Genomic DNA, 10,000 nt, shown 5'->3' on the forward strand with positions numbered 1-10,000 from the left:
GGGAGGGAGGGAGGGAAGAGGGAGGGAGGGAGGGAGGGAGAAAGGGAGGAGGGAGGGAGGAGGTAGGGAGGGAGGGAGGGAGGGAGGGAAGGAGGGAGAGGTAGAGGAAAAAGGGGGAAAGTGATAGAAAAAGGGGAGAAGAAGGGGAGAGGGGGGGAGGGAGAGGGAAGGAAGGTGAGAGAGAGAGGGGGGGGAGAGAGAGAGAGAGAGAGGGAGGAAAGGAGAAAAAAAAGATAGACAGATAGAAAGATGTATATAGACAGATAGATAGATAGATAGATAGATAGAGAGAAAGAGTGAGCAAGGGGAAACTACACCAACTAGTACTCGTAACAAGAAATGCATCGGCAAAATTGGGCCCCCCTAAAAAAGTCATTAAAATTCACCCGTATAATTACCAAAATCCACATGAAAGAATTATGAATCAGTTCACTCAGCATTTGAATCACTTAATGAACTTCATTTGAAACTCTGTTCGAAGCTTTGAATTTTCGTCACATAAAAAGATTAAAAAAAAAAAGTATTTGAATCACTTTATGAACACTTTTTCGAAACACTATTCGAAGCGCGAATATCTACCACATGGGGAAACTTTGGTAATATTAATAATGCATTAGTAAGTGTATTTTTAATTATTGTAGCATCTATTTGCGCTGCAGGCTTTCATAAAAGGAATAAAAAGGATCATAATCTATTTAGAATTATTCTGAAATGAACGTGAACGGAACTGAATGCTTATAAAATACAAAAGCAAGAGTAAAAGATATTTTGAATTGGTTCGAGATTAGTGTTAATTGCAAGCCTTTATGGAAATGATAGAGAATAAGTAGCAATATTTAGGATAGTTGAGATTTTATGAAAAGACACAATAGGATAGGAATACTTACGTAGCATCATTTTGATACTTATAAATGAGTTATAAGTATAACACTTACACACACTGTAACTTCCATGTAACTTCCATGTAAGTGCGGATGTGTATTCATGTACTTATACTTATTATTATTATTATTTTTTGTTGTTGTTGTTGTTATTCAGTCCATAAATTACACGCAGTACGTTTTCGCGCCATATTTTTATCTTTAATTTAATGTAAATGTTGAACTTTTTTATTTACTGATCTTTCTATTTACTATCTATAATGATAACTTATCTATGTGTTAATTTTAATTTGATATTGATACGTAACAATCGTAGGAGAATAATAATGATAATGATGATGATGATGATTATGATTTTCATGTAATTATACTTATTATTTTTTTTTTTTTTTTTTTTTTTTTTTTGTTATTCTGTCTGTCTGTCTGTCATATTTTTATCTGTAATATAATATAAATTATGAACTTTTTTATATACCAATCTTTCAATTTACTATCTATAATGATAACTTGTCTGTGTGTTAAAAGTCAATATTTTATCTTCTATTTTCATGTTTTATTGATATTTAATAATCGTGGTAGAATAATAATGATAATGATGATGATTATGATTATGATTTTGACGATGATGATGATGATAATGATAATGAGAATGAGAATGAGAATGATGAGAATGATGATGATGATAATGATAACAATAACACCAACACCAGCAATAATAATAGTAATAATAATAATGATAATAATAATAATAATAATAATAATAATAATAATAATAATAATTATAATAATAACAATGATAATAACAATAATAACAATGATAATAACAATAATAACAATGATGATACTACAACAACGTACTCACTAATAATAATAACACTACTGCCACCACCAACAACACGAAAAAGCTTCACTGAATCCGTTTCGTTTCAGATTAACGGTTCGAGCCAGCTGTAAAATGCATCTTCGGAAATTCCCTTTGGATACGCAGCTGTGTCCTCTAAGCTTAGCATCTTGTAAGTTATTTTGGCGTTTGTTGTTTGTCAAGTTAGTTGGTTTGTTTTGTTGTCATTTTCATCTATTTGTTTGTTTCCGTGTTTTTTTTTTTTTTTTTTTTTTTTTTTTTTTTTTTAGGAGTGCTCACTGAAGAGGATCATTGAGAAATGTTATTTTTTGGGTTATGTTATTTTATATATATATTTTTTTCTCTCTAAAGTATTGACGCAATCTATATTTACAATAAATATATTTGTTTTTTTTTTTCTTTTTAATCTTTCATGATATTCTATCGTAAGGCATGCTACTTCTTAATTAGAGTAAAAAAAAAAAAAATTGTTGTCTGAGATTGTGAGTGTGTGTTCTTAACAAAACATTTTAGCAAATATAATACCTTCAGGGAAATGATACAATGCCACGTGATGTACTGTTAATTTTTAGAAACAAAAACAAAATATTAATTAGGACTCACTCAGAGAAAGTTTTGTTAAATGATTAAACTTCATAATTCTTTGAGATAAAATTGTCAACAAAGAAGGCACACACTCACGCACACACATGCACACAAACGCACAAACACACACACACACACACAAACACACACACACACACAAACACACAAACACACACACACTCACGCACACACACACACACGCGCGCACACACACACACGCATGCACACACATATTCACACTTACACACACACGCGCAGATGCACACACACAGACACACATACATACACGCACGCACTCTTTCTTCTTGTGTCTAAGAAAAAAAGAGATGAGACAAGCGCTGCCTTTGGTGTTACTAATTCTCTCTTTCTCTTTTTCCTCCATTCCTTCACTCTTCCCCATTCCAACCCTCTCTCCACTCACCTACCTCTCCTCCTTTTATCCACCCTCACCAACCCACCAAACTTCTGCCCACTAACCCACCACTACCAATCCTCCTATCAACCCACCTCCACCCCCATCACTCCTCCCACCCACCCACCTCCACCTACCCACCCACCCACCACTCCCTTTCCACACACCCACCTTCACCTACCCACCCACCCACCACTCCCTTTCCACACACCCACCTTCACCTACCCACCCACCTACCCACCCACCCACCTCCACCTACCCACCCACCCACCTCCACCTACCCACCCACCCACCTCCACCTACCCACCCACCCACCTCCACCTACCCACCCACCCACCACACCCCTTTCCACCCACCCACCTACCCACCCACCCACCCACCTCCTCCACTCCCACCCACCACCTTACCTCCTTCCGCCCACCTCCACACAGACGGGTACAACGCCACAGACATAGTGTACAAGTGGGCGCCCCAGCTGGTGACCGTAGACAGTGACGTCAGTATTGCCCAGTATGAGTTGGTGAAAATTACAACCAATTCAACCAAAGTCACCGTCAGGAGAAAAGGTAAGAGCTGATAAAGGAAGGAGATGAGGTAAGGGGGGAGAATGAGGTGAGGGGAATGGAAGGGAGTGAGGGAAGGGGAAAGGAGGGAGGGAGGTAAGGGGAGGGAAAGGAATAAGGGAAAGGGAGGGAAATGAATAAGGGAAAGGGAGGGATAAAGGGAAGGGGAAGGGAGGGAATGAAAGGAGACAGAAGAGAATAATATAAGGGAGGGAATAAAATGGTGAGAAAGGAAGGAATGAGGTAAAGGGAAGAAATAAATACAGTATGATAAAGAGAAAGGAAATAAAGATAAAAGAAAAAAAAAGACTGATAAGAGAAGAGAAAGGGACCAGGCATGATAAAAGGAAGGGCATATAACAATCATGAAATAAAGGGAAAGGAAGTAAAAAAAATAGAATAAGACAGGAAATGGCAACAGAAAGGATAAGGGTTAGCAGTAATTTACATCTTGCCTCAATAAGTTCTTCTGGCTATACAAAAACACACCGAAAAAATATACACCATGAATTTAAAATATTTTTTTCTTTTAAATATCTATTTGGTAACTTTAACTACCAGGCAACCACAAGTAAACATATTAATCCATTCAGTAGTTCCTTTATTTAACCCCTATATAGAGTGGTAATTAATAACTGCAGCATTATTGGTTATACACATGGCTACTGAATATTTTGTAAGAGTATGTTTTAGGCCTGTAGTCCTTAGTGTAAACAAAGGAGCAGTCTTTTAAGGTATGTCAGTTATGGCGTAGTTATTGTACCCTAAAACCTGTAAAATCGTAAGAAATTTGCATATCATTTTGAGTAAATATGCCTTTGTGCCTCAGTTTATAAGATAAACAATGATAATTATGATATAGGCCCATCAACAACTGCATTAAATGGTATGTGAGGAGAGAAACTGGCAGTTATAAAGGTGCGCAAGAATACTTGTCAGAGGAAAATTAAAAGAAGCAAAGAGATGCACACAGGAAGAAGAGAAGGAGTAAGATAAAAATAGTTATATACATACGCATCTATTTTTCTCATTTTGCTGGAAATGGATTTTTTTTATGACAGCAATAATAGTTCAGTTTTATGGAAGGGATATAAAGTTACCTTACTTGTTAACTCTAAAAAAACGTCTTGGAGCTGAACTTAAAGGGACTGAAATACCCTAAACAGTATTTAAGGAAGAGGCTAATAAATTAAGGGAATGAGGTAAAGAATGATAAAGGACGGAAATTAAAAGGGAAAAATTAAAAAGGAAAGGAAAAAAAGTAAGATAAATGGAGGAAAGGATGAAAGAAAAGAAAGGGTATTAAAAGAAGATAACAAGTTAATGGCAGAGTAAGAAGATAAAGAGAATAATAAGAAAATTAATCAAAATCGACCAAAATCAATAGACAGGGATGTAAAGGTTGGCCTTTTCTCTGCCATTAGGGAAGAACAAAAAAGGGAAAATGCTGAATAACCCTGAGAAGAGTAAATCATTTTAAACTCATATAGAATTTAAACAAATATACATCTACCAAAATAACGGAAAAAAAAATAGATTTATAAATATAGATAGACAGATAAATAGGTTTATAAAAAAAATAAATACAAAAAAATCAAGGAAACCAGTTACTTAAGTTCGTGGATAGATCTTTACGTGCCGAGCCGCTACCCCGTTGCTCTAAAAGAAGTTATCATTATGCTTAAGCTTAATGAATTCGGGCTCATAGTCATACATATTATATTTGATTCGTTTTCGTTTTCCTCAATGACTTATCTTCTAACATGCACGAGGTTTATTTCTTTGTGAAATTGGAGAAAAAAATATAAATTCATGGCGGTAAACCTGGTCTTTATATGGCTGTTTCTTGTCCTCAAGGCGATGGGAAGTCAGCTGGGTGGTGCGCAGTGGCGTCTCCGTTGCCATGGAAACGGGTATGCGAAATGGGGTGATTGTTCCCGTAGAATTCAGGACAGGTTGCCTTAGGATTAAAAGGAGGTAGGTAGGGTAAGGAATGAGAAGGGAAGGATGGAAGTGATAAAGGAGGGAGGTAGGGTAATGGGGTGGAATATGGCAAGGAGAAGGATAGGAAGCAAGAGGAAGGACAGGGCGATAGAGGAAAAGAATAAATAAAAAGACCTAATAAACTAAGTGTTAAAGTAAAGATATGGAAGAAAGTTGATAAAAAAAGGAGATAAATGGGAGACAACAAAAGGATAAGATAAGAAGATGGAAATGCCGATATACAAAGGAATATGGACACTGAGGTAAGACGGAAAAGAGAGGAATAGGAGAGACGAAGATAAAAGAAGAATGCGAAGTTTAAAACTGATCTCCGACGTAAGCTGATTTTCAGAAGGACCAGAGATTAGATCGGCACCTTATCTTCCCTTTTTTTTTTTTTTTTTTTGTACAAGGGCACTTGATTTTCCCTTTTTTGGATTAGGGCACTTGATTTTCCCTTTTTTGGATTAGGGCACTTGATTTTCCCTTTTTTTGAATTAGGGCACTTGATTATCCCTGATTTTGGTATCAGGGCACTTGATTTTCCTTTTTTATTATTAGGGCACTTGATTAATACCCTTGATTTTCTTTGATTTTGGTATTAGGCACTTAATTAATACCCTGATCTTGGTATTAGGGCACTTGATTTTCCCTTTTTTTGTATAAGGGCACTTCATTTTCCCTGAATTTGGTATTAGGGCACTTGATTTCCCCTGATTTTGGTAATGGGGCACTTAAATTCCCCTGATTTTGGCATTAGGGCACTTAATCAATACTCTGATCTTGGTATTAGGGCACTTGATTTTCCCTTTTTTGTATTAGGGCACTTGATTTCCCTTGATTTTGGTATCAGGGCACTTAATTTCCCCTGATTTTGGTATTAGGGCACTAGATTTTCCCTGATTTTGGTATTAGAGAACTTAAATTCACCTGATTTTGGCATTAGGGCACTTGATTAATACCCTGATCTTGGTATTAGGGCACTTGATTTTCCCTTTTTTTGTATTAGAGCACTTGATTTCCCTTGATTTTGGTATTAGGGCACTTAATTTCCCCTGATTTTGGTATTAGGGCACTTGATTTTCCCTTTTTTTTGCATTAGGGCACTTGATTTCCCTTGATTTTGGTATAAGAGCACTTATTTTCCCTGATTTTGGGATTAGGGCACTTAATCAATACCCTGATCTTGGTATTAGGGCACTTGATTTCCCCTGATTTTAGTATTAGAGCACTTGATTTTCCCTGATCTTGGTATTAGGGCACTTCAATTTTCCAGATTTTGATAAGAAAAAAAAAAACACGTTATTTTCCCTTATTTTGACCACTTTACTGTCGCTGATTTTGACAAGAAAAGCACTTCTTACAAGACGATGAAACAGGGACAGGACTAAGGTAACCCTGACCCTTGTCCCTATTCGCGTCCCTGAATTTGATTTTAATTGGTAATTACGAAACGAGGGAAATACAGTGAAATGAAACTAATATGAAACAGCCATGGTGATAAAGGGAATAATCATGACGTTTCAAGTAAGACTAGGTTTCCTTATCAGACGATGGAGCCGAAATTAATGTCTGAATTATATCAATTTTGCGGTTTATTTTCCTTTTTTTTCTGTGTTTGTGTTTGGTTCGTAGGGATATTTGCAGACGGAGGTAATATGTGATAAAGAAAGGATAGGCAGATTAGAAAAGATAATTACAGAGAGATGGAAAAGACCATAGCATGGGAATTAGATTAATGTCTTTCCATCATATGTATTCCAAGGTTGAAATAAAGTCACCGATCCGATCACCTATTTTAATCGAACTATAAAAACTAATTAAACTGCAATGCCCTTTCTTTTTTCTTTTTTTCTTTTTTTCTTTTTTTAATCCGTCTTTTTATTCTAACCACTTCGTAAAGTTTACATGTCATAAACCAATCAGAGAACGGCAAGAAATTTTTCAAGAAAGTTTGGCCGAAATCTGAACGAGGGAGAAGACTTTTTTTTTTTTTTTTCCCCGCGCAATGGCGACGGTTCCCCTGTGTAATTAACCGAAGAAGTCCGCCTTTAACAACCCTCCTCTGATCGTCTCCGCTAGATGCTTGGATCTGGCCATCATAATTTCGTCTTAGGAAAAGGATTAAGGAGATACATCGCGATGAAAGCGAGAAAGAGCGCTAGGGTAGGTGGGTCATAAGGGTCAGAGGCGCTGAGGGGATCAAGGCATAATCGCCTTATAGACATTTTCCCGCCATTTTTTTTTTCTTTCTCGCTCTCGGCTCCTCTCGTAAAAGGGCTTCTCGGTCGACTAAAACCGAGTTGCGTTTAAGAGGAGTTATTAGTGTTAAAAACCGTCAGGCTAATAAACCTTCGTAAATGTCTGTCCAAGAAGCCTACTAAGAAGAGGATTATGGGAGGAAAGACCGAGATTTCCAAAGGATTTCCATCTTCGATTTTTTCCCCTCTTTTTTTTTATCCATTTTGTGACCTCGTTTTAAGCGCGTGATGGAGTCACGTGATACGCTTCGAGTTGAACGTAAATCATGCGTCTGAAGTTTTGGTATTTGCGATTTTGTTCTGTGGATGTTTAATTACGAATCAATAAATATATATGATTGCTTTTGTCCCTCTAAATCGTGCAGGAATTATCATATATATATATATGTACATAAAGGATAATTACGAGTTATCCTCACCGATGGTTATTATGATAATGATATTCTAATTATTTGTAACGGGTACTGGTATCCAGAATTAAAACAATTGCCTTTGGTAGGGAATGGAACTTTTGAAAATATTTAATTCATATTTAATTGGCGAAGCAAATAGGAAAACAAAGAAAATTTGAAATAAGTACATAACATGTCAATTTACTTGTTAAAGAAGGAGTGAAAATATAGATACAACATATATATATATACATATATATATATATATATAAAGAATACGTAATTTGACTTAATCATTTCTTATGTAAATGCCTTCTGTTTCATGTGAATTAATTGTCATGAATTCGTTTCTTTTTTCATGCAGAAAATAGGGAACCAGGTAAGTGATCTGATCGTAAATATTGATGTCGTACAAACTATGTTATTAACTGGTGAATTGTTAAATTACCTGTTATCGAAATATCTCGTTAATGATTTTTTCTTCCTTTTTTTCGGTTTATATTGATGTTAGTGATGTTAATAAACATGATATTGGCATGGTGGTATTTTGGTTAAGTGTATAGGTCTATTTCATGTTATTTTCACCGGAACTACTATTTTATTTTTTCTATTAAGTATTGTGGTTATTGTGTATTTCACCGATGGCATTGATCTGAGAGCTTTTCGGATGTTTCTTTGTTTGAATTTATATTAAGTACATAATTTAACTATATAGGAATCTCTTTTTCCCTTCCTCTCTCATACTTTTTCTTTGAGTCTGTATTTAGGTACATTATTTATCTTTATATGAATCTCTCTCTCTCTCTCTCTAAATTTGACTTTATAAGAATATATTATTTACCTTTATAGGAATCTCTCTCTCTCTCTCTCTCTCTCTCTCTCTCTCTCTCTCTCTCTCTCTCTCTCTCTCTCTCTTCCTCTCCCTTTTATTCTTATGTTTCTCTGTTTTTCTCCCTCTCTTTACTTCTTTTCTTTCCCCCTCTTCTCCTTCGGTTCTACCTCTTCCTCCTTTAGCCTGTTTCCCCCCTCTCCTCCTCTTCCTCCTCTGTCCCCATCTTCCTCATCTACTCTCTCCACCCCTTTTATTTTACCATCATCACCATCACTAACCATCCAATCCCCTTTGATAAGACGTCAGTCAAGCATCTCTTCAAATGATGTCCCTCCCCCCCCCCCCTCTCTTTTATACAGCCCCCTTCACCCTTCACCCCCCCACCCCCACCCCCCACCTCCATTCCCCCATTGAAAAAAGGACCCATCAGTATGTAAAGAGCAATCCTTATACTCTATCGTTGATTGAGTGCGAGCGTGATTTCCACGTTTCATGTCTGTGAATAAGGTGGAGGGGGGAGGGGAGGGGAGGGGAGGGGAGGGGAGGGGAGTGAAGTGGGTGGTGTTGGGGGAGGAGGGGGGGGGCAAAAGGGGAAGGGGAAGGAATGGAGGGAGAGGGGGAAGGGGGAGGGGAGGGGTGAAGTGGGTGGTGTTGGGGGAGGGGAGGGCAGAAGGGGAAGGGGAAGGAATGGAGGGAGAGGGGGGAAGGGGGAGGGGAGGGGAGGGGGGTGAAGTGGGTGGTGTTGGGGGAGGAGGGGGGGGCAAAAGGGGAAGGGGAAGGAATGGAGGGAGAGGGGGGAAGGGGGAGGGGAGGGGAGGGGTGAAGTGGGTGGTGTTGGGGGAGGGGAGGGCAGAAGGGGAAGGGGAAGGAATGGAGGGAGAGGGGGGAAGGGGGAGGGGAGGGGAGGGGAGTGAAGTGGGTGGTGTTGGGGGAGGAGGAGGGGGGGCAAAAGGGGAAGGGGAAGGAATGGAGGGAGAGGGGGAAGGGGGAGGGGAGGGGTGAAGTGGGTGGTGTTGGGGGAGGGGAGGGCAAAAGGGGAAGGGGAAGGAATGGAGGGAGAGGGGGGAAGGGGGAAGGGAGGGGAGGGGGGTGAAGTGGGTGGTGTTGGGGGAGGAGGGGGGGCAAAAGGGGAAGGGGAAGGAATGGAGGGAGAGGGGGGAAGGGGGAGGGGAGGGGAGGGGAGTCAAGTGGGTGGTGTTGGGGGAGGAGGGGGGGGGGGCAAAAGGGGA

General features: G+C 38.7%; 1 protein-coding gene across 1 annotated transcript in view; it reads left to right on the forward strand.

The window, feature by feature from the left end:
- LOC125038962 (gamma-aminobutyric acid receptor subunit alpha-1-like) overlaps positions 1-10,000 on the forward strand; it is a gene marked incomplete in the record, with an annotated part of 161,059 nt that overhangs the window by 135,250 nt on the left and 15,809 nt on the right. Inside the window, 3 exon segments of the mRNA XM_047632667.1 lie at positions 1,812-1,894; positions 3,172-3,306; positions 8,304-8,318. Of these exon segments, the coding sequence (XP_047488623.1) occupies positions 1,812-1,894; positions 3,172-3,306; positions 8,304-8,318 (233 nt within the window).

The sequence above is a fragment of the Penaeus chinensis genome, chromosome 26 (genome assembly GCF_019202785.1).
Source record: "Penaeus chinensis breed Huanghai No. 1 chromosome 26, ASM1920278v2, whole genome shotgun sequence".
Classification (NCBI taxonomy): Eukaryota; Metazoa; Arthropoda; class Malacostraca; order Decapoda; family Penaeidae; genus Penaeus; species Penaeus chinensis.